The 26298-nt window shown below is 36.3% G+C and overlaps 1 protein-coding gene across 3 annotated transcripts in view; it reads right to left on the reverse strand.

Annotated features, from left to right (window-relative positions):
• The window catches only part of LOC102238097 (netrin receptor UNC5C-like), a 201114-nt gene that overhangs the window by 48422 nt on the left and 126394 nt on the right, over positions 1–26298 (reverse strand). For all 3 annotated transcript variants that reach the window (XM_023344101.1, XM_005795070.3, XM_023344100.1), the window contains exons 5-7: positions 5095–5275; positions 2994–3161; positions 2678–2842 (exon numbers count right to left, since the gene is read on the reverse strand). In XM_023344101.1, coding sequence (XP_023199869.1) covers positions 2678–2842; positions 2994–3161; positions 5095–5275 — 514 coding nt within the window. The remainder of the gene's footprint in view (positions 1–2677; positions 2843–2993; positions 3162–5094; positions 5276–26298) is intronic.

Consider the following 26298-nt stretch of genomic DNA (forward strand, 5'->3'; position numbering starts at 1 on the left):
TAGGGAACAACATGGATGTAGGAGGAAGTCTCAACTGTGGACCAGTGAGTCCAACAGGAGGTTCCCAGAGTTGGGCCTGGAGACCAGAGCTCACATGAACCCCCCATGAGGGAAAACTCAGAACCAGGAGTTTTCCCTCAGAAAACAGAGGTCAAAATGTGTCTGTTTTTTAGTATTTTTGGTGCAAGACTGAGAAAAGTATGTGTCATTCTCAAGACTTTACTGAACCATGACCACCTTTCTGGGCTTTAAGAATGTCTATTTCTCCACTTGGAATCGAACCATGGTACAGACACATCCATGGCCTGCTCTTTGGTTTATGCTTCTACTTTCGGTGGCTGAGCTGAACCTTTTGGCAGCAGCATCAGAGCCTAAGCCTCAGCTCCAGTGGTTTCAGCAGCCTAACCCTGTGTGTCACACTCACCATAGTGGTCATCATCGCCAAATCACCACCACTCTTTATCCACGGGGAGTGGCCAATGCCTATAGTCCTGCTCCTCCTGCCAAAGCACCAGTGTATCACCTTGCTCTGAGGACTAGGGTCCGCTTCTGATGCCTCAGACAAACTGAGACACCTTATCACCATGAATCACCTGAGCCCACTCATTGTCCCGTCCAAGTACTTGAGCTTGCTTCTCACCTCAAGCTGCTGCCATTGCATTCACAACCACTAACACATACAGTATGTCATCACTTCATGTTTCTGTTCCTGAGTTCTGTAAGGGTACCCTTGTCTTACTGGATTCTTTGGTCATGTTGTTGTTGAGGAGAGCCAAAATGGAAAGAGAGGAAAAACTGTGTACATTTAAATGGAAAACTTACACAAAGAAAATGTATTGGAAATTGTCTTCTTATTGTAGAATCCCTAAAAGCTGAAAAACTTGCTACATATTTAGATTTAAAAACACTTTAAAAATTATAATAATGGACATTAAATGTAGAATGTTTAGAAAGAGGACGTATTTCTGTTTTCATGTTATTTTTTATTTCTTTCAAACTTCCACACATCCCTCTCCTACCCTCTTGATATGCTTGTCTGCCAATTACTCTGAGCACATGGAGCAACAGGCACTGCTCCCACAAGTCAACAAAAATAATTGCCTCCACCTTGGAAAAAAAGCTGCTGCTGTTAAATTGTGCCCATTATGACTCAGCACACATTTCCCATGCAGGTTTTTAAATCTACTGATGTTGGAAGTGACTAAGTTGTGGATGACAATTCCACATCATTATTTGTCATTACTTTAATACCAAACCGCTGTTTTTGACTTGAGTAAGGGATGAGAAAGAGGGAAGATTAAACTTAATAATGTCATTCAGAAACCCTCTTGCATTTGTTGTTCTATTTGGTGACTCACCTACAGTGAGCAAAGGAGAAGAAAGCGCACAGTGGGGAAAAAGCAAACGACAACTGAAGGGAAGAACAAGAAGTAAAACCTCTCAGGAAACAGAAATAAAATCCATTTTGACAATATGTTTATGAGACAGAAAGTAACGAAAAGCTGGTGACTGTAGGAGAAAAGTGAGCTGACACATGAGCAGGTAATGAGGAAAGACGACAGAATATGTCTGAGAATTATACAAGAAATGAAGTCTCAACATATGAGAAGGCTACCTCTACTACAATTAGTGCAGAGAAAAAAAGACTGGAATACGGTGGTATTTATAAGTAATATATTTAAAAAGGACAGATCAGAACATCACTAACCCTCCTTCAGTCTTAGTGTGACGCTCAGGAGAGCAGCAAATGTCACAGTCAGACAGCGGGGAAGTGATGGGGGCTTTCCCGTCAGACAGCCAGTTTCCGAAAACACTGTCATGTGTAGTCACCTGAGTTCCCAATCGTCAACCATAGCATTCAGTTGTATTTATCTAATTCTCAAAAAAAAAGTTGTAAAACTGTGCATAGGGTAAAAAATCCAAATTACCCCATCTCTTAAAAATATGTTAGGTTTAATATTATTAAAACCGACTGTTCAAACATTACATTTATATAGAAAGTACAAATGGATATATCAATTGTCATCACAGTTGTTATCCCTGAGCTGAATTTATGGCCAAAACCAAAACTTTTCCAAGGCAAATATATTCGCTTTATATTCCTAAGAAATACTGCATCAAATTTGAAGAAACATTTGGAGTTGCAGCACATTCAAACTGACAGAGCAAGTTCCAACAGGTAGTGTGAAGAACAAAACTGTGACTAAAAACCTGGAGGACCCCCGCAGTCCTAAAAACAAAAGTTGAACTTTGGTGCAAAACCAGTAAATGGGGGAGAGTTGAAGAAGCTGGTCAGATGGGATGTAGTGAAGAAAATGATGGCTGATTCACTCTGGTTGTCATTTATTAAGCTGGTGTGGCTGAGGCTGTAGTTGGCAGCTGCTGAAGGTAACTAATAAAGTAACTTGCAATCTGACTTAGTTACTTTTAAAATCAAGTAATAAGTAAAGTAAATAAGTACGTTTTTCAAAGAGTAACCAGAAACCAGGTTAGTTTTTGAAGGTAACTATGCCATCACTGGTTACAGCTAATCAGTGAATATTCTCTGTCTACTATAGGCAAAATTGATGGTGAAATTCTGTTTTAGAGCCACAGATACTCCAAATAAATCAAATTAAAGAGCATAAATTTTAGTCATGCATCTAGTTTCTTTTGATTATATTTTCGGACAACTTACTTTGCATACAGAGCCCATCGGTACAGTTTTGAGACTGGAGCACCAGGCCCTCACAATCCTTTCCACCATTTTTAGGTGCAGGGTTGTTGCACTCTCTTCTCCTGTACTGAGTGCACTCTGTCCCACAGGCTGACCACTTACTCCAGTCTGTCCAGACTCCATCCACTATTGATGAATCAAAGGTGAAAGAAGTTAAGCCAGTTATAAGTAAAATAGTGTGGAAAAGGTGGCAAGTGTAATAGATAAACTCTGAGAATGAAGGACAATTTTCCAGATAGGACAACACAGAATCTGATCAAACAAAAAATACAATTACCAGTGCACAGTGTGGTGCAGGGTAGCTTCTGTATGGCCTGTCCATCACAAGGCAGTCCTCCATTAAGAGGAGCGGGGTTGGTGCAGCTTCTGGTTCGTTTCTGGAAGCCTCGTCCACAGCGACTGTTACAAGGGGACCACTCTGTCCATGTTGACCAGCCACCGTTTACTGCAGCAAAATAGAACAATCATTTAAATGAGTGAAAATTGAAAGACTCATTATAAGCTAAAAGTGACATTAGAATGATTATTCTTGATAATCTTGATGACACTGGACAAAATGTAATGTTTTTGTTGCTTGTTTTATAATTGGTTATTGCGTTATGTTTTTGTCATGTAAAGTACTTTGAACTGCCTATTTGCTAAAATGTGCTTTACAAATAATTGGTTCTTTTGTGAACCAATTATTTGTACACACAAAATTACCTCATTTATTGTGCTTTGGCTTTCTTATGGAAGAATGGGTCACTGACAGGATTAAGTAGATTACCAAGTGACAGAAAAATCTTTGAAAAATAATCAGGGGAAATATAACCTAGCAACAAACCTAAAATATTGCTCAGGACAAATAATGAGAAAAGTCTGCATGACTGGAAGCAAAATAAAAAGGAATATATAAAAATACGCTAATTTGTTAACAAATCTAACTTATTCTTTCTTAAAAGTAGTAGCTTATGATAAACAGTGCAAGCTTCCAAGAGAAAGAAAACATATCTTCATTTAAGAATACATAATAATATTTAGTCAATTCCCAATACATACAAAATCCAACATTCTCATCCATATTGTTTAATTTTAGAAATAGTTGCAAACATTAAAAATATTTCAAAATCTTAGAATTTATTTTGCCTATTTTATATGTACATGTGAAGACTTACAAACAATATTTCCTTTCAGAATTTTATTATTTTCTATTACCACTATTGTGTTTTAGATATTATGCGCCGACAGTAAAAAAAAAGCTGTTACAAAAAAATAAGACTGCCAGAAAAAGCTCATTCAGGTTAAAACAGAAAGAGTCAGAAAAAAAAAAAAAAAACAGAAAGAAAGGTTGTCATGTGAAGAGGCAGAGTGGGTTGAGGTTGGAGCTTGGCAGCTTTGTCTCTACTTTGTAAAAAATGTGCTCATTCCTATTCTAAAGTTCAATTAGAAGCTAAGCTTTTGACTATGCAGTTAATTAAGATAGAGACACGTATTGCTATTTTTGATTTTCTTTTTACTTCTGACCTCACCTTTTTGTCTTTTATCTATAGCTGTTTCAATTTTTCCCTCCTTATCGTTCTGTGTTTTTTTTCTATTTCACCTTGTCAACATTGTCAGCCAAGCCTATATGGCGGCAAGAAGATTGGACCACAGATTGAACAATCTATTTCTGTAAGGATACATCAGTGTCAAACCTCTCCATCTCTTGCTGTCTGTATTGAACAGGAACACACGCTCAGTTATTTTGATTGAAACACTACAAAATAAAGTCAGTGTTACATTTGAGATAGACATTCTGTATGTGCATGTGCTTATAACTAGTTTTTTTCTTTTCTATATATGTTAGTTTTTTGTCGCCTCAAAATTTCTTCTATTGTCTTATAAAAGACTGCCATGAGCAAGGATTGCTTTTCAGCTCAGAATCGCAAAAGCATCACCTGAAGAACACTGCCTGGAAAAAAAACAGCAACAACCATATAACCAATCTGTGAAATTCTGGACAATATTGTATCATTATTTTCTGCATGTGTTACAGGGTAAATGAATATGCAGCACAATTCATTCATAGAGCTGAGAGTCTTTTCAGAAAACATGCATTTGGAAAGACCCACTATTATAATTAAAAATGTGGGACAGGGGAGCAGGGTAATTATGAGTGGGGTAAGTGGTGCTTAATTGGGTGAGGTTAAAGTTAAAGTTTGATGAGAACATGAGGCTAAATAAAAAGAAAAATGAATTACAGAACAGGATGTATAAAACGTCCTGTTCAAGCAAAGAAAAGAGAAGTCAATAAAGATGAAAAAAAGCATTCTAGCATTCATGAGATAGTGCTAATAATTCTTTAAAACAATTTCTGTGGTCCAAATACAAGATCTATGCAAACAAGCCTGCAAACTTACCATAAACAATAACAGTGGCTGTCGTACTTCGTCTCTTGGCCACAATGTTCTTAGCTACACATGTATAGTTGGCTGTGTCAGACAGACGTGCCTGCTTAATGATCAAGTTGTGGTCAATGGTGATATAAAAGTTTCTGTCTTCTGCTGGGTCGATTATTTCTTCATTCTTTAACCACTCCACCTGGGAAACAGAAAAAAACAAAAACATCTGTGCAAAGGTTTGAATAAATAAAAACAATAAGTAAAATTGAGTTAATGTGAAAACTTATATATATATGCCAATAGGGATATGCCTTTTTGGTAAAAGGACAATAGCTGAAGTAAAAGCTGAAGCTCAAATAATAAACACCAATATGCATTTTGAAATTAAAGTAATTTTTGGGAACATGTGAGCAAACACTATACAAATGCCCTCTCCTAATTTTAATGCCATCACAAAATGTGAACTGTTGCTACTGGCTGTTGCTTCAACCTTTTCAAGTTGAGGTAGCTCACGAATCTAACCACTCTGTTGGAAAAGCCTCATCATCAATTTTTAAAATGCAAAGAGGGAATTTTGATTACCAGCATGCTCCAGGATTCTCCTAAGGAATCCATTCATTGCCCTGCAGGCTCTCAACCAAACCAAGCCAACATAATGGCAGTTTTTGCTTTCGTTCGCAGATTTTCCGGCTTTAAAGTCACCAGCTGAGATGGCAGGTTCACTTCTTGGATTCCCAGAGGTCTCACAATGAGATACATAATCAAGATCTCCTTTCAGCAATGACTGTCTGCTAACTTACATCACAACTGCATACTGTAGAAATAGCTTGCTTACTAAATCTGTCTAATTCTTGACCAAACAAAAAATCCTGGTTCTAAGCTGTGAAAAAAAAAGCACTTTATTTTGCCAGAATGCATTGGCTTTAATTTAGACACATGGCTAATTACCATGGTGTCCTTACACTCTATGTATTCACTTTGATAGAGAGCACATACTGTAGTTTATGTGGTGTTTAGTGCTTCTCTTGCATACTTAAGCTTTCCACATTGTCAGCAAGGATGAAAGTTTCAAAAATAATTATATAAAAACAAGGCACACCGACAAGACAACAGAGGTGGGTGAATTTCTCAATTTATTTAATCACAATTCCATATGGAATATCATGTAAATAATATAGTCTCATAAGAATCAAACTTTTTAAGACATTAAATTTAAACACTGAATTTTTATTCTGTGCAGTTATGTAGCCTATGTGATTTTTTTTTTACTTTAAATTTGCCAAGAGAAAATTCACATGCAAAAATTTAATCTTAAAAAAAGTCAAATTCTAATGAGAATTTGACTTTATTTATAGCTAAAAATAACAAGAATGTCTATTTTTGTATCGAGTGGACCCTTTAATGTGGAATTCGAAAATTGTGGAGATAAAAAACGCTTCGAACATATGCTTTCACAAGGTACTTTGGATGAAGGGTAAGACAGCAGTAAACTGTTCTATTTATGAGCCTAATCACATTTCCTGAGTGCTGTATTTACTGGTCCAAACCCTCATAAATTCAGCCCATCCAATCTTTATGGTAGGAACATAAACATTCAAGCTGTGGTATTCAATTCATACCATTTAATTTCCTCCTCCTTTCACATTAGGAAATGGAAATTTCAGATGCAGAAAGAAAAATTAATTCTGTGTAATTCTTCATGTTTAGTGCCTGCTCAGGTTTGGCAGAGACTTATCCTTCTCAGTTATTCCAGTTGCTTCTTTCTCTGATCTATAAAACTCTGGAAGAACACTTTGGTAACCACTGCAGACCAGAACTGTCAATCTAAAGTAAACTGCAGTGTGACCTTTCAGTTTCCATTAATGCATTCCTTAGTAGTTAAAAAAAAATCAAAATCACCTCAATACACGAAGCCTGTGCACTAAAGCAAGGAATTGGACTTTGGTTTGGCTTCACTCTCTTCAAACACATTTGATCTTTCCTACCAACAGCCATCACTATCTACAATAACTCTGAAGAATCTAAATTAATGAGTTATGGCGATATCTAATTTCCCTTTGGGATCAAGAAAGTAATTTCAAATTTGAATATGAATTTGAATTTAGAATATAAACATACAAAAGAGGCAACAAAAATTTATTTTCTTCTTGAATGGGGAAAATGTTAGACATTTCTGTGTCTTGATTGATAAAGGTAATTTATTAGATGGTAGAGGTCAGTTCCAAAGTGAGGGAGATCATCAATGGTTTGGCTGAGTGACTTCAGGACATCATATTATTAACTGTTACAATAGCATTTCTCAGGCCAGATATATGTAGTATAGTTTAACCAAAGGCCAAAGGCTTATAATCACTACATTTAATTAAACAACCTTAGAAACCACATTAAATTCCTCTTAAAAAGTGTTTGATTATTTCCAAAGATAATCTAAATATTTTTTTATTTACTGCTTTATTGAAATGCTGAAATAAGGTGAATAAAAATGGCCAAAAAAATATTTAAGCATGAATTTCTTATGTTTTTCTTCACAATATGATAATCTAGCTGATCCTTGTGGTAATACGAGTTAATGCTGGTTGTGAGTTGTTGTGTGATAATGCGCTGAAAATAGCTGCGATCTTTGATGACTTGTGAAGGTTGAAGCCTGTCAGACTGATGTGTGCTCTGGTGGCTTCAGACAAAGGGACCACATGTGGTTGCAAGCCTACCATTACCGGGGCATCATTAGCCACAGCTGGTGTTGGAGTGTCAGAGGGGGTGTACATTTGCGTGTATGTGTGTGAATGGCAGACGGTGGCTGACTGGATCAAATCAACCCTAAGGGAAAGTGGATATTTGTTGTTTTAACTTTTGCCCCATTTCACCTGTCTCTTTTGCTTTAGAAACACAGCACAAGCACAGTTTCATACAGGCACAAACAAAAGGATAAAAACACAATAAATAATAGAATTTTACTGCTCACCTTCATTTGATATATACCTATATCTAAAAAAGTTATTTGGTTAACTATGCAGTAATTCACAGTGTTTTAATGCTGCTAATTTTTTTAATGGACAAGTAAAGCAGTAGCTTCTGCACTAGTTGGGCGTCATATGCGGTACATATATGCGTAAATAAAGCACTAGCAAAGTTGCAAAGATACAAATCTTTGTAAAAAACAAAATCTGTTTTTTTAATTTCCTTTTCTGCTAAATCCAGAGGATCAAACTGTCAATGCTTGAAGATGGAAAAAAAGTATATTTCTCAGTAAAACACTGATAGAAAAGAATATTTCCCATATATCATGTGTGGTGAAGAGCAAAAAAAATCTAGATATGTAAATGCTCTCATGGGTTTCAATGTTATCTGGAAAAATGATGAAACAGAACGATTTAATGTATTTCACATCTATTGAGATATTGTTCTGTTTGGCAGCCGAACAAAGCCTCAGCTGGAGTGGGAGATAAAAGCAGACCAAGATACAGAGATGTATGTATGCTTCCTTTTGTTTGAGCAACGGAAAACGTTTTGAACTGCAAAGCTTCGTGACATATCTGCTGCTCAGAGGAGGAACATCATAGTCACACAGTGTGACTGAGAAAAACACAAAATAAAACTTGCAAAAGAAAACCAAATGGGTAGACCACAGTGCAAGGAGTAAGATAAACAGTAAAGAATATCTATGAGCCAAATGCTAAAATGTGACATGCTTTGTGGAGACACTACAAAGACTCTCATGTGGGAGTTGATAAGAACTCTGAGATATGGGAAAGTGTGGTGGCGAATTCTAACATTATTATTCCATAGCAGCAGTTTCACTGCAAGGGGCATGACAAAACACAAAATCAACTAATTACAACAAAGCGTGATTCTGCAATGAAACCATGGAAAAATTACTGTTCAGCATATTTATTTGTGAAGCCGTGTGTTTGTGTGTGTGTGGGTAATTGAAGTGTTAATATGCATGTTCGTCACTGAGGATTATCCTCTTGATTAACTATATTATGTGGATCCGTATAAGTCTACAGATGAGTGGGTTAAAGAGCTCTCCAAGTGATTAATCAACCAATGTGTGGGTGTTTCCATGTTTTAATAATCCGAAGAACCCCACCTCCTGCTTCAGGAAATGGCGTCACCTTCTTTATTTGCAAAGTGTGTTGGATGGCAGAAAATAAAGTAACTGGAAGGAGATTTGAGACATTTTAGAAATAACTCTAAAAGTAAAAAAAAAAAAGTACTTTATTTCCTTAATGACATCAGTTTAACTTTTTGATTAATTCATCTTAAAGAAAATCATTAGGGCCAAGTTTATACTTTATTATTTCAAACCAAAATATATTCTTGGGGTTTTGCTTCTCAACCAATGTAAAATGTGTTAAAATAGTTACTGGATATTAACCAGTCAATATTTTTGAGGCATCATATGATTTAAATGACTTTTAGGTTTACATCCTGGCAAGCCAAGGTAGCTTTGCAATCCTTTTGTAATTAATATTATATTAGGGTGATGTTCACCAAACACAACATGGTGCTTGCTGAGCCTAATACACCAATCACAAAAATGACAGAATAGAAGGCTGTGGCATTTAAATAACACTCGCTTTGCTCACTCCATACTGTTATACTACCAGTAGCAAGATGAACCATTTATATAAGACAGGATGGTCCATTTTTGTTTAATATTGTTCACACCAAACGGGTAGACCACAGTGCAAGGGGTAACATTCATCTGAATGTTACAGCCAAAACCAAACTTGATAAATTCTTTCAATCTTTTTTTCAGGTTTTGGTGAGCCGGTGCACATTTTTGGTGACATTAGTAGCACCTGGTGTGATTTTCAATTCATACAGCCCATCTGATTTCAGGTTTGACGTTCTGTGTTTAGACAGTCTGATTTTAATGACCCATTGAGATTCCCTGCATTTACCATTCTCTAAACATTAGAGATGGTTGTGTTAAAATTACTTTACTTTTCAAAATACTCAGAGTAGGCATATTTAATAGACTGGTACTTCTGTTTACACACACAGAAAAACACAAGGTTTGCTTTTTAAATGTATTTTAGCCCTATTAACAATAATTTAATCCACTACTGTCAACTAATATTTGAAAGTTTTGCCTTACAGCTTTTATGTGAGGTGCAGAAAATATAGTGAACCATATCACATTTCCACACACTTTAAGAGATATTATCAGCTTTAAAAGGGAAGCAGCCCCATAACCCTTCCTATCCCGGAGCAAGTGTATTCAGATATTTGAGTACATCTTGGCCAGATGTCCCATGTGCATTGTTATTGACTGGGAGTAGTACCTATAGCACCATTACCATAATTGCCTTACATGTTTCTATTATCAAACATTCACATTTTCTAGTTTACTCACAAGAAAACCACACAAACGCAACAAAATCACCACAGGCAACTCAGTCAAATCAGCAGCAGATACAGCAACACTGACTAAAAACAGACCAAAGAGACATAAATGTAAGAAACAAAAAGATATGAATACAGAAAGATAAAAGAAAGGCAGAAGGGTGAGGCAAGGGCATATAGAAAAGGATAATAGTTAAGAGACAGAAGGAAGCAGAAAGTGAGAGCAGCTGGAAGGAAACACATTGAGGAGGGAACCGATACAGGCATCAGCAGGGTTAGAGGAAACGACAGGATGAGAGATGGGTCTTGGCAGAGAAGACCATCTATCTTTCTCTTCTGCTGCCATCAGCTTTCTTGACACAAACCCAGACAATTGGCCATAACTGTCCGCATGTGTTTATCTGTGGATAATACCAACATACACACACAGAAAAACACAGACACTACCCACACCCTGATGTGTTGCTAAGTAGAATAGTAATCAAGCTATTCATTAGCGCAGTAACAAAGGCCATTACTGGCTAATCAACGATCTTCAAACTCAATCGAGAAAAGCTAATAGAAATTTAATCCAACAGTGCGCCTGGCAGTGGGGGAAGTTTGTGTGTGAGGGTGTCTGTGTTGATATTAGACAAAATAGTTAGCCTATTGTGAGAACACTTTGTGGCTTTAAACAATTAACATAGAGTATTAGAATCCTAAAATAATACTATTATACTGTATATATATATATATATATATATATATATATATATATATATATATATATATATATATATATATATATATATATATATATATATATATATATATATATATATATATATATATGTACAGAGTATATGAGCTAACTTTGGGGTTCATAAGTATTCAGGTGCCTTTACTCTGACAAACATAAATAATACATTCAGAAATAACCAGGTTAATAACTACAGACTTGATCTTACAGAATGCTGCTCAGTAAAAATTCATCCACATTATTGGCATGTACTGTAGAATGAGCATGCATAACAAAATGTAATATACCACCAAATAGTCCTTAGTGATTAGTTATTTTGTCCACACTGATATTCTGATCAAGACATGGCCGTTTACCTAAACTTACTGATCTGTCAAAGAAATGGCTTTAATCAGAGGAGCAGCCAAGAGATCAATTGTAACTGCAGGAGCTGCAGAGATCCACAGCTCCGATGGATGAAACAAAAAAGTTAAAATTGATGTGAAGGTTAACCTTCAATAAGAACAAATATCCTACACATATAGTCAGAGCTATAGTGGCGCGGTGAACATCGAAGCATATTTATGTGCTTCGATGTTAGAAAAGCATAATCTGTGAAAAGACTTGAGACTGGTGTTCAGGTTTGCTCTCTTTTCGATATGACAAAGAGTGAGCTACTAGACAAGTTTTGATAGTTTTTTTTCTTTGTTTGTTTAGTAACATACAAATGAAGGACAGAAAACAGAAATTGTGAAGCATGAAGCTACAGCTTATATTGCCTCTGCTAGAATTTTAAGTCAAATTTGAGAGTTAACATGAAAATAAAAAATTCAAACCATTTTTGCAAAATTCAATTTCAAACAACTTTCACTGTAATATTTGTCATAATATTTGACAAAAAAAAATGAGAAAAAAAATAATCAAAAAAAGCTTAAGATGCTGTCTTTCATTCCACCTGAATTATGTTTTACTTTGTGTTGGTCTATCCAATAAAATCCCATTAAAATACAATTAAGTTAAGGGTTGTGACATGACAAAATATGAAAATGGTATAAATACTTTTGCAAGGCACCGTAGATCATTTTAAATCCTAATTTCTAATGATAGTTCTACAATTTTACTTCTAGTGGTCTTTTGTCTGCACATCTGGATCTTATAAAACAGCCTGATGTACAGATATTAAAAATTCAGCTTCTGTGTGAATCTTTAAGCATCACCTCTTAAGTAGTGTAATTTACAACTGTACAAGTAGCAACTATTGATTTGATAAAGCAAGCTGAAACAAATGAGATTTGTAGGGAACACATAGTGTGTGTGGGTGTTCATTCTCTTTAATTCACTTCCTCCAATTTGAACATTAAACCTTCTAGTTGGCAGCATTCTAGGAAATACAAATGGCCACATTTTTGTGCCAAGAGGACCTTGCTTAATTGTCCTTTCAACTTTAAGATCTGTACAACACACCCTCATCCCAACACCATGTTTCTTCCTACCAGCACTTTTTCCACATAAATCTAATTTCCTTTTCATCCACTCCACCATAAACTACATTTTCCAAACATTGCCTCTCCAATAAAGATTTTGTTTATGTGTTTAAATGTAGAAGGAACATTTAACAATAAGAGTGAGAGTAGGGCAGTCTGCGTTCAGGCTCCAAACAAAAGCACCATGCTTAATAATTGAACAAATGATTTAAAGAACAAATAAGGCAGCAAATAAAGCCATTTCTCTAGCATAAGTGTGGCAAGCTGACACAAGCACATAACCAAACGTGTAAAGACAAGATTTTGCTAAATTATGTCAAACACAGTCACAAGAAAACAGACTGTATTTAAGATAAAATGTCAACATTTGTGCTGGAACCCATAACACTTGGTATGAATAATCAATGCATTACTTCCATTGTGTGATGTGGGCTCTCCAGCACACATCACACACATCCACCAACATTATATTTGTACCATTTCACATCACTGTCTTAATTGGCCATATGTCCTGGTGTTTCCGTCTGCGTCTTCTCCACGCTTGGGAGGTGATTAGGACAGTTCTGCTGCCCAGTGCTTCTGTGGGGAATTCACTGCAGCCAGTAGCACCACAGCAATACATTACACACTGTGAGTGGCCAGACTGGCAGATTGTGCAGGTTAACATAAGGTCACTATGGATATATATGGGACTCAAGGCGGAGAGTATGCTTGTGTACACGTGTGTGCGCGCGTATGTGTGTGTCAACATGGGATTTCAGAAGCTCTGACAGCTTAATTAATTAGATCCAAGCAAGTGACATAAAGACCCAATTAACCGTGCTGACATAACTGGGTTGCCATCAACAATAACCCCTTAATGAAGTTCTGGAAAGACATATCCTACTCTAAATCTAGTTTAGAGTAGGAGTGGATAACTTTTTTCAAGTTTTTAAGCATTTATATGTTGAACAATGACAAAAAGGAGAGCATAGTAACGTTCCCTTATCCCATTACAATTATAAACTTATGTAGACTAACTCAAAGCACACCATAAATGTGAAGTTAAAGAAAAATTATAGCGTGCCGTGGTGGCGTAGCGGTTAGCGCGACCCGTATTTGGAGGCCTTGAGTCCTTGACGCGGCCATCGCGGGTTCGAGACCCGACGACCCCCCTGGTGGGGTAAAGAAAAGAAAAATAATACATGGTTCTCGCTTTTCTTTTAGAAATCAAAATCTAAACAGTGCAGGTGTATTTGTATTTAACACTTGTGGATTATGTCTCCACCAGCTTTTCACATACAAACTGAAATTTTTGCCTGTTGTTGTTGCAGAATATTTCAAGTTCAATCAGATTCAATGTATAGCACTTGTGAAAATCAGTCTTACTAATCATTCTCACACAGATTGAGGGCAATCCTTTGACTGGGCAATTCTAGTACATGGATTTTTTTCCCCCTACACCATTCCATTGTAGCTCTGTACAGTAAAAATAGTTCTAACTTTCTAAAAACTGTGACAAGCTTCCCTGCTTGCACTGGAGACCAGCATCCCAAGAGCATACAACCTAAAAGTTTTATTGTGAAAAATATGTTTTAAGAGTGATATGTCATTTAACTTTTCTGCCAAACATTGTTTTTTGTATATTAAACAAAAGTTAAATTTAACCATAGCAGATATGCCATTGTGTTTGCTGTGCCCTCTATATAACTTGTTTCAAACTTTACACTAAACTTCTTATGAACTCCAACTTAAAAAAATGACGTCCTTCTTGAAAGTCTTACACTGTTGCCAAATTTCACCAATACACACTTAATAGTTGTCCTGGCAACAAATTCAAGCATTTACTTTGTGAACCACTGTAGCTCCTCTAGAGTTAGAAAGGAGGTTTTTGGTTGATTGAGCAGTGCTCCATAAAATATTGTAAGGTTTGGACGTTGTCTTATAATTTAAGTTTCCCCTAAACTTCTCCATGTTTTTGTCTATCTTGTATGTTTTTTGATCTGTACGATCCAGTTTATATACTAATATTATAAAAACAAAAATCTTGGAGGCTTTCTAGGGATAGGTGTATTTATTGTGAGATTTTATATAGGAATCTGAGAGGAGAAGAGGTTGCATGCAAATATGCGGCACCCTTTTTTTCATTTGTTAAAAGTTTTTGCAAATAAAATTTTCCTTCCACCTAACAACCATGGATTATTTTATATTAATCAATTGCAAAACAAATCCTAACAAAACATGTTGATATTTGTAGTTGGAACTGATTAACTAAGACATGTACTACAGCTTACATTATTTGATATTGTGTTTTGAACTGGTTTTACAAGCATGGTATCTAGCTAACTAAACATATTCAAATTAAGGCACACCGCAGATGAAATATTTTATGTGTTCTTTGTAGGAAGAAGACATATTATATATGATGTGTATCAGAGTAGGAAATACTCTCCAAGGTGTCCAGTACAGACAGAATCAGGACACAAGAGGACGCCTATTTGGACTGGGACAGCTTAACAGAGAGCTATTTATAACCCACTATTCTGCTGCAACGTGGTACAAGTGATGATGTATGACTTGCATGTATGATACATGAGCGCTATGTTACTCAGCTGTGACTTTTTTTTGTTCTTGCGTATTTTCACACTGCATCATTTATTATGCAACTCCCAGACATGCACTTTTTAAGGACTCACAAAACTTACCTCTGCCATGTTTACCTGAAATCTAACCAAGGTACATAAGAAGATGGTTAACAGAGGCATAAAGGGAAGTAGCTCACCACTAAAGGAGGTCACAGATGTTCTGAACAGAAAGCTTACATCGGTCTCTCCAGAGTGCACACAAACACACATGTGCACATGCTTACTCATACACACCACTGTGTTACCACTGAGATTTAACACAGGTGCAGATGCTTCATAGTGATCTATTAGACTCACCCTCTACCGTCAACATTCAAGAGTGGAGAGGTGAAAAGATGGATGAGGAACAATCTCTAGAGAGTGTTGGAAAAAGAAAAGGTATTTCCACAGCAATGCTGAAGTAGAAAAAGAGAGAGACAGAGTAGGTGAGGCTGTGATAATGGTGAAGGAGGAAGAGGAAACAAGAGTCAGATAACTGTGGGTGATCCATTAAAACTAAGTTGACAATGTCAACAGATAGGGAAAGCAAGTAAGGAAGGATGGGACAGAGAGGGAACAATGGAGAAAAAGACTGCAAAGGAATACAAACAGAAAAGTGAAAATATAAAGAAAATGTACAAAAGACAAATGCGGTATTTCTATACCATGTCAGGAACTGGGAAGAGAAAGAGCAGAAAAAGATGGAGTGGTAAAAGGGTGGAAAAGGGAGTAGAAAGGCTAGCTGTGGAAGATATGCTGAAGCAATTTATTAGGCTCCCATGCTTGGGAAAACAACAGCAGGAAAGTAAAAGTCATGTGAGGAATGCAAAGGCGAGAGCTAAGGGAATTGTGTAAAAAAAAAAAAATCAGCAAGACAATGAAAGTAGGTGAGAGTAGTAATTTACACTACAATGCATGTGTTAAAAATGTGTGTGTGAAAATATGTGTGAGCATGAAAAATCCAACATTAATACCAGCTTTTGCTAATTTTTCCAACTCATTTCGTCACGAAGTGGAGCCAGGCATTACATCGTTGGAACTACCACTGTGGAAGATTGATTGATGGTCTGTCCTTTGGAGACATGGTGCAGGTGGTTGGTGAGTTAATGGGAAAAAGATGTGCAGGAAGCACAAAAAAGAAGCGAAGACTCATGACTTAGAAACGGAAGTTTGAAAAGCATGAAAAAGACCTCAAAAGACTGTGTGGGAATTACAAAAGCCACTGTGGCTGATACAGAGGACGATCCTGGTCCGTTGGGTGAATTACATGACTCATGTGGAAACTAATCCAAAGCATTTTTAAAATGTTTAGGGCACAAGCTATTTAAGAACACAATAAATATGACAACAGGGTTTTTCTATCAATGCAGACATAAAGACAGATGAGCCTGATCTGTGAATCTAAGAAGCAGAGACAAACTTCTCCAATGGATCATTAAAATACAGAAAAAAACAGAGACTCTTTTTTTTTAAATATTCTGAATTCCCTCATCATTGTTTTCTATCTTATCTTCAAGTTCTCATGTCCAACACCTAAGGGCCTGGTGGGTATTTGACTGTTTACAAAATGTGCAATTAATTTGTTTCTTTATTAATTTGAAAGCCAATTATGGATGAAGAAGAAACAAAGCAGAACAGCCACTACACTGATACACAGAAATATGCAAAATAACTAATGAGAAAACCTTTTACAGAAAATATTCACTTTCTGGGAAAACAGCACTGATGGGTTAAGATGGGGGTGTCTGGGTGATAAAATGGAAAATAAAGCCCTTATAAATTAAGGGCTTTATTTTCCATTCCACAAGTTGCAAGTTTTCCTGCAACTTGTCAGGAAAAGACAAGTTGCAAAAACACACAACTCTACTCAACGCCTCAGACATGTCGAGGGAACATTTCCCCAAACAGACGCTGACCCAGTAACAGCTAGAATTAAAATCAACACCTAAAAACCATCAGGTAAAACTTCAAAAGGGAGCCACTTTGAGCTCGTCATAGAGGGAATAAAAGATTGTAATATAAAAATATTAAACTTACAAAAACCTGCTGACAACTAACTTATTGTTACTTTGTTCTTTAGGTAGTTCTTACACTTAAATTTAACATACTTTAAAAGGTATTATTAAAGTGGACCATTATAAGTAATGGTCAGAAAGTTTATTAAACACTAAATATTATTTACTGACCATATTAATATGCTATAGATTCTTTGAACTTAACACAATCCTAGAAAGACATTTTATAACAGTTTTGGGAATTTTGTTAGGCCTGTTATAGTCATCATTTTACCTATAACTTTTTTCCTGCAGCTGTGAGCCAGTGTTAAAATGACTGACAAGTTATTAAATTATAGAACAGCCTTGTGCAGGCTCAGGGGTCAGTGCAGTGAAAGTTTTCATGTCTATGCTCCCTGTATTTATGTCCATGCTGTTTTCCGCCTTTGGACAATGATGTATTTTGCCTTTTCTACTGAGCTCTCTTGTTCCCTAAGAAGTAAAACAAGAATGTTCACAAAGGAATGAAAGAGAGTTCGTACATCTCAGGTGATGCATAATTCATAACAGTCTCAAAAATAAGGAAACTTGTTTAGGCTATTGTTTCTTACCAGTTACTAAAGGGCCAAACAAATTTCATATGTACAATAGATTAAAACTTCTAAATGAGACTAATTCAATGTGACATAGGGCACAGTGATTGAACAGTCAGGGGAAATCTTTATTCATGTATTTTTTAAGCCAATAATTTCATCTTTGATGTAGACCTGCCTTCAACAAGACTGCCTTACCAGGTGACATATTTAAAATCACACATGCAATGCAAACATTAAACTACTAAAGAAAGAAAGTTAAGTGAGAAGAACTATGTGAAAAAGAGATTAAGATAAAAATTGAAGAAAAAAAACATAAATGAAAACTCCTCAAACTACTCAATGGACTTTGTCAAACTTATCAAAACATAGATATAAACATAGTGAAAACTTTCTTAACTAAATTTAAAACAGCAAAGTGAAAAAGACTAACCAATAAGTTAAAGAATGAGGGAAAAAGTCACCAAACACAATCTAAAGGAACATTTTCAAACTCTTAAACTTGCTAGTCATGGTGTTACAGCACTAAGTACTGACCATGATGAAAAGGTCTGCAGCCAGGCAGTCTCTAAAAGCACCTTTTGTTCCTGCATAGGGTTTTGGGGAAGCAGGGAAAACCCACAGTCTATTCCACTGGCCCAAACACAGTTTACGCCCTGGAAACATCACCAGCTGGAAACAGGTCTAACACAGCAACAGAAAACTATGCACACTCAAGCACTATGTTTGTATATGTCAAAGCTGATTCACTGTAAAGTGTAGGAGTTCTGATGACACTCCATAATCATTAGAGCATGAAGAGGCTCTGAGCTGCTTGGGGGCATGCTAATCCTTTTTAATTGACTCTCAAACTCTCCAGTGTTATTAAAACCACCCAATAACAAAATCAGCTTTGCTTTATTAGCTTGGTCAGATGAATTATTTGAGACCATCCTGTTCATTTGTGTTGCATTCTTCAATTCATGTACTATTCATGAATGAATGAGAACTAACCTAAAGAGAAATATCTTACTTGCCCACACCAATAGACCTTTTAATTCTAGTTTTCTAGAAATGAATTGTACACCAGAAAAAAATAAAACTGTCCAAGTAAAACTAATAACACAAAGAATTGAGATTCTACTCACAGTGCTACAAGAAAGTATCCACACCTCTTCACCTTATGCAATAAAATCAATTTGATGATGATTTTTCAATTCTCTGCATACAATATCCCATAATGTCAATGCAAAAATAGGTTTCTATAAAGATGTGTAATTTTATTGTTAAAAGCTTGGTGATACATGGCACTTGGAGTTCTGACAAGAGAAGTTTCTCTAACCATAACAATCTGCAGGATAATTATGCTAAAATTCTATTGAATTAAATCTTGCAAGGGAAACCTCAATAACCATAAGTGCTTCACAAATGTATTAGACAGGTCTTCGTATCATTTCGCCACAAATATGGATCAGAAAGTAGAAGAGCACCACTTGGATTAGTAGCTTCTCAGCAGAATATTGCTGTACCAATGTTTCACATGTGGTGCCATCAGACACAGATACTTTTCAAAATCAAGCGAGAATAAAAAAAAGTAATTGCACTGATGATAACCTCCTTTTATAATTCACTTAAGATCACGTTAGCGAATGATGATGTGATGTGAATGAAAAGCAATTAATTGGCAGCAATTATTTAAAGCCCAGGCTTATTAAAATTTTTTCAGTCCTGGTCTCAGATGAGGAATTTACTGTCAAGTGGATAAGTATATAAAATTATCTCTCAATTTCTACCAGAAGCCAAATTGAGAACCAATGCTAATCGCTGAATTATTTCACAAATTACTGTTTGATGTTCATTTAATTCCTCTATTATAAATCAACTTGTGCTAAAAACTCTCACACAAATCACAAATTAAAAAGCTTTTTTTGTTGTCCAAGAAGAGTTACAAGGTCTAAGAACTTCCCAAACTCAACAGAACAGAAACAAATTTTGTTATTTGACAACTCCACACTGAGCGTCAAAACAGTGTGCTCATTCATCTGTGACAACACTGTCAGGATTGCCAAGGGCAACAGGGGTAGCTGCAGTACACTCTATGCAGTCATGTCACCATCACTCCTCAGATTTGTCTCGAACTATGTCAAGACAGACAAGAGGGACGGAAAAAACTAAGAGATTATGAGAATGACAGAGAGGCAGCACATTCTAAAAAATCACAAGCAAGACAGGTAAACAGTATAAGATAAAGAAACACAGAAATAGTAATTGAGAGAAATGGGAAAAATATATATATTCAGAAGTAAAAATGTTGTCAGAGAGCGAACCGGTAGCTGCAGCTCAAGAATTGAATTCAGTGAAAAAACTTTAATGATTGAAAAAAGCCTTTTTAACATGTTTGAAAGAGATGAGGCCAAAAACACACAATCGCACCAATCCCCACAGAAGCTTTTGAGCAGGTAATGAGAGGGAAAAGATTGGGTCCTTCTAATTTGGGAGTGTGCTGGGAGGTTGAGGTGATGAGGGGGATCCACACAAATGCCTTCATTATACCTTGCTGACATACTTCTGAGTGAAGCACCCACTCAACCCTCAATCTACACACACACACAGACAAGAAACATTCTTTCTTCAAAACAACTCAAACCTCAGACCACAGAGAGCTGAAAGAGTGAATGATCATTGGGCTGCATATTTCCTGCCCACTTCAAGTAGCAAAAGAAAAAAATAATGTGAGTTAAGTTGTCAGTAAAGGAACAAAATACAGAGTGCCTGTATAACGAGAAGTTTCCATCTTTGTATTTTAATTGATAGTTCCTGGAAGTGGTTTAGCTGATGGACATATTTAATGTAAGTGCTGTAGTTGGAGTCAACATAAGAGAAAAAAATAGCTTCTACATTGATTGTGAATGCAGTACCATCTTTTCAAAGGTATTTGCGACACAGAAACATACTTTTGAAGACAAGTGGTTCATATTTTAAAGCACAGACATGTTTTGAATGTGATGGTCGAGTGTTAAGTGAGCAGTACAGGTAATGAAAATGAAAATAAGAAAGCTTAATCTGTCTGCATTTGAAAATGCACAGCACATCTCTTACTGCATATTTAACTACAAGACCTGGGAGAAAAAGTTAAGAAGAATTAGTATAGTACATGGTTACATGATTACTTGAATGTGTGATGGATTATTTGATGGAATACTTGACTAGTGAAATATTTGAGACAGGCAGCTCTAAATACTACTCAATTCACTCGACTGTCCTCCACTGTAAGGACTGTGTGATGGAAGTTTCATCAGGTGTCTGTCATGTTCTTGTGTGGTCGTCTGTGTACAGTCCATATTATTGTGACCACTGACAAGGATTTTGAAATACCATGTATAATGCACTAGAATCACCATTACTCATGTAGAAAAAGATATTACCTTTTTATCTTCTTTTTCTTTTAGCAGTTATCAATCTTATCCATTATTCCCAATATGATGTAGTAGAAAAAAAGCAATGCTTACATTGGTTTATCAAGGCACTACGTAGAAAACGTAGAAAACTGATAAAAAAATTGTGACAATCTTAGGAGTGTTTAAAGATTCAAAAAGAAAGAAAGCTATAAACTTGCAAAGAAAAAAAAAACCTTATGTTTCAGCTCTATGTAGTCCGATCAGATGGCTAAAAGGAGTAATTTGCCTCATCCCTGAAATTAAGTACACCTTATCAATAATATAGGAAGACTACACTTCCCACACTACTGTAAACATTTGCAGTTCCTGTGCCTGTGTGTTTGGCAGTTTTACACTTAGCTAAGGTGGGATGAAAGATAAAAAATGATTTATATCCACTTGTATCCCACTTATATGTGAGTGGGTAGAAATATCTAATGCATAATTTGATCTTTATGTGGTGATTATAATCTTACTGCATGTTGCCAACACCCAACCACACCACAGTTACAACTAAAATGAAACAAAAGCTGTTCCATTTCATCTTTCTCATTTGGAAATTACTCTTCAATGATAAACCAGTGCAATGGCATTTTGATAAGCTTAACATCATTTCAATAATTTACCCAGGTAGTTGAAATAAAAAAGAGATTGCTGTCTAATCTGTGGATTATGGTGGTGATTTCTGACAGAGGTTGGGGATCAACATAAAAGTGTGGTGGGAGCTGAGCTGTGGAGCTTACTATGCCAGCTCAAAGAGGATTAAGGTAAGTATCTATTGGGGAAGCAGCATTACAGAAATTGTTTTTTTATACACAGAAAACAGCCATGCAACCACAAACGTAAATACACTCAAGCAAAGCTTACAATTGTGTACGCATTTCCTATTGATGCAATTTTAATTCCTGGGGTTCAGAGGTGAAAACATTTTGTTTAAAAGAAAATGCAAATATGATATTACATATTTTCAACCCTGTATTGTTCAGAAATTCTAACTATAGAAAATAGAGAAATACAAATAGAAATAGCCTTCATTGTCCCACAGGAAGGAAAATAAGGTGTAACAGCAACATCAGATATATATTCACCCCAACGATCAAAAAGTGTTAACATTATATGAAAAAAAATTAATAATAATAATAGTGCAAGAAATTTTTTCTAATGAATGACAACAGTAAAATTGTGCAAAACTAGCTCAGAAAAAAACAACGGAGAAGCAATGGGTGTGTATTGTCAGCCAAAACCACACACACAAAAAAACTCGTAAAAGCACGCGAGAGGTCAATTTGACCCCTCAGGGACTGTGCAGTGTAAAAAACTCAAGCGGAGTCCACTCCGACCCTTTGGGGGACTGTGGCGCAGAAATGAATAACTAAGCAGTATGGATTTATTTATTTAAGTGTCTGTAGCAATCCAAGACCAGTCCTCGAGATCTACCATGCTGCAACTTTTAGATGCATTTCATATCCAACCCACCTGAATTAACTGCAAAATTCCCTCATCAGCTCTACAGAGGTCTGGTACTGACCCATTCATTTTATTCAGGTTCGTTGGAGAAAAATGTATCTAAAAGTTACAAGATAGTAGACCTCGAGGACTTGACTTCTGGTCAATAGGCTTAGGTTGTAGGAGTACATGTTGCCCCCTTTTCCTCACCCAACTATATTTTCCTACTACCCTCCAGTTTTATTTATTATTTATTATTATGTGTGTTATTTAGAATAATAACTTTATGTTCTCTCTGTTTCTTTTACTCTTTATAGAAGCTACATCCAGTCTGGTAATTCAGATTAGCTGTGACTCCTTCCTGGAAGGGAGCAATCAGTTGAGTTAGTGCTGTCAACAATCAGTTTTCCTTTTATAGATGATCCATCTGGCATTGTATTTCACTGTTTATCACTGTCATTCTCCAAGATATGGACACTGACTGAGTTTCAGCTGTCATAGCTCTTCGTACTTCCTCTCTTCCTACGATACAGACTTGAAATCTCTCTCAAAGCTTATCTGCTTAGCTGTGTTTCTCTCCTAAATGAAGCCACTAGAGTAGCTACTACATTTGCTACTTTTCTTTCAAATACTAAGAACTTCTGGATCAGTGGTACTTTGTTTTTGTGTGTGCTCTGTCTTCTCAAACCCCCAGTCAGTTGTGGTTGATAGTCACTCACACTAAGCATAGTTCTGGTGGAAGTTTCTTCCTGTTAAAGGGAGTTTTCATTTCCACTGTTCTGTGTGCGAGATTGCTCCAAAGTCAATGACACAAAGCCAGTAACGTTTTCTCTACATGCTAGGTTTCCTTAGATAGAAAACTTGGAATGCATGCAATTTTATCTGTATGATTTTATTGAATTGACATTTCTTTTTTTATAAGTGTCTTGTTGTAAAAGTACATTTTGTACTTTGTATTTTGAGTATATTGAGTATATTGTATATTGAGTTGAAAATAACCATTTACTAATAGAATAATAGTACATTTATCCACCTAAGTTTATTAGGTGGATAAATATTGACAGATTTATCCACCTGCAAAATGATCAGTAGTTGCAGTCCTACTCAACTTACTCTAAATATATGAAAATGGGGCATTTATAAGCTTTTGCCTCACTAACACTGATACCTTCTGACAGACAAATCTACTACAGTTTTCATCACACAATCTCACATATACACGAAGGTACACAAAGATGCCCAAATGATTAGGCAAATACTTTTTTCCAAGCCTACTTGACACAGTTTAACATGAGCATTTGTTAGAAAAATGGCACCAATGGTCATTGTGAAGGTTTGTTTGTCCATGAGTGGGATAACCTCCTGGGGCCTCACTAATGCACAGATGTGCCTGTTACCCCCTGGGAAGATGTGTGAGTGTGTGTGCAGCATGCTTGAAGATACAACATCTTTCTTTTGCCATCTTTGAGCTATAAAACAGCAGTAATGGGCATGTCTCCAGTAGGAGAACATTTTCTGAATCTTACATTTGAATGACTGGTTTCATAGAAAATCCACACACACACACACACACACACACGCCAACATGCTGCACCCCCAATGAAGGAATTAATTGTTCTGTGGTTTAAATATGTTATGCCACAGTACATTTAAGGAGTGGTCAAAAGCCATTATCTCAGTAACTGCATTGATTTAGAGGGTGGATGAAGTGGTTAAGAATGTGACAGGAACTTGACCAGGCTCCAGAAACATATCAAGTTACTGTCTGACTTTTGTGTATGCATTAGTGTGTGTGTGCTTGTGCCTTAGTGACACGTGGAGCGCCTGTCACCATACATTGATGTGTTTATTTCGCTGCAGCTGGGGTAATCACTCAAAAACAGAGACAGACACAGACACACACACACACAACAGCACGCAGAAATCTATAACTCCACCTGTCGTGTGCAGTCCACTGACTCTCCTTACCCTCTGGGGTCACACAGACTCTTTTAAGTTATAAGATATATGTATTATCGCTGTCAGTTTGCTGCCTTCCAGTCCTAATGGGCCTCACAACATTTGTGCGGTATGTATACACTTGAACTGACTGTGGCTCAGTTCCAAATTTCAAACAGCTGCTCACCTTTAGCACAGCTACTTTAGGGTGTTATCTGTCAATGGACCTGAGATCTCGGCGATGAAAAAAACACACAAAAAACTAACCCAAACTGTGAGGATAGTTTATGGAAAGTAAATGTTCAGCTACAACTGTTGACAGTCCACTGAATTTACAGACTCTTTAATCAAGAAGATTTAGCTGCATCTGTATGATTTTCTAATATCCCAACTTTTCTCTCAAAGTAGAATCAGAATGCAAGGTATAAAAAAAACACGTAGTAAAGACTTTCAGTTCACAGAAAAGGTGTCGTTCGAGGAGAGTGAAAATGAGGCAGTAGCATGTAGGTGTGTATACATTTTCTTTGCTGTCTGGAATTAGTTTGACCCTGACCTTTGAAGGCTAGCAGTTCTGGAGCACTTAAAATGATCTTCTAAACTTGTCCTTTTGTGTGCTTCTAGTCATGCTGTAATGTATTTTTTTCCTCATATATATCAAATACACACATACTGCATGTGTCAATAAGAGAAAAGACTTGGCATCTGTCTGCTGTTATACATTTTATGAGTATGAATGTAAATTTTAAGCATGTTTGTTTGTGGAGTAAAGACTTTGCTTCAGCATGTTGACAGTCAGGTACCAGCTGGGCAGTAAGACATGGATATCACAGTCGTCAACTGGTCCACAAGGCGACTGTGGTGACTAATATTAGAACGTTTTTAAGAGAGGTCACAGGACACCAAGAACGAGAGCTGTCAATTTAAAAAAAAAAGTGAGAGAAAGAGGATTCAAGTTGTAAACATTATGCTCTGTCCATAAACCAGAGATTCTCCACTGCATGTGCTCATCCCGTCCACGTGCAGAGACGTTAGGTAAATAATACGTTTTTTTCTTCTCCAGTTTCCAGTCAAGTTGCAAGACATGTAAGTCTGAACTCATGTCCAAAGTCAAAAACTTGCATATTCCAGGTCAGTCAAGGCCCAAACTCTAAGCTTTGAATTTAAATTTAATTGAATCTTAGTCAATTTAGTTTAACATTTAAAAATCTATAATTAATTCCCATTATATATGAATGCTTTTTAAAAGGTGAATATATTTGACAAAAGTTGGCAGCAAGTTCAATTGACCTTAAGTGTTGAAAAAAGTGCTGCCTTTTACAGCAAATATTGTTATTCAGAAGAACTTTGGTCAGATTTTCTATATTAACTTCTCTGTTTTTGAAACAATGTCTGTCAGAAAATATGTATTTCTTAGACAACTGTTATTTTAGTGTGACACTCTTTATAGCTGCATATTTTTGTGTCAGATAAATAAAAAATACCTCAAATAAAAATGGCTTTTCTAGGAATACAAGTGCACATACTAGCAATATCAGCTCCTTGGGAGCTCTCAATGTTTCTCTTCCATAATTTGATATAAAGATTATCTTGTGTAAAGTGGAAGATATTTGTATGGTAAATGGTCCAGAGGACTAGAGCGGTTTACTACATTCAGTCATTCACCCATACTGCAGCCACA

This window comes from Xiphophorus maculatus, chromosome 12 (genome assembly GCF_002775205.1).
Source record: "Xiphophorus maculatus strain JP 163 A chromosome 12, X_maculatus-5.0-male, whole genome shotgun sequence".
NCBI classification, from domain to species: domain Eukaryota; kingdom Metazoa; phylum Chordata; class Actinopteri; order Cyprinodontiformes; family Poeciliidae; genus Xiphophorus; species Xiphophorus maculatus.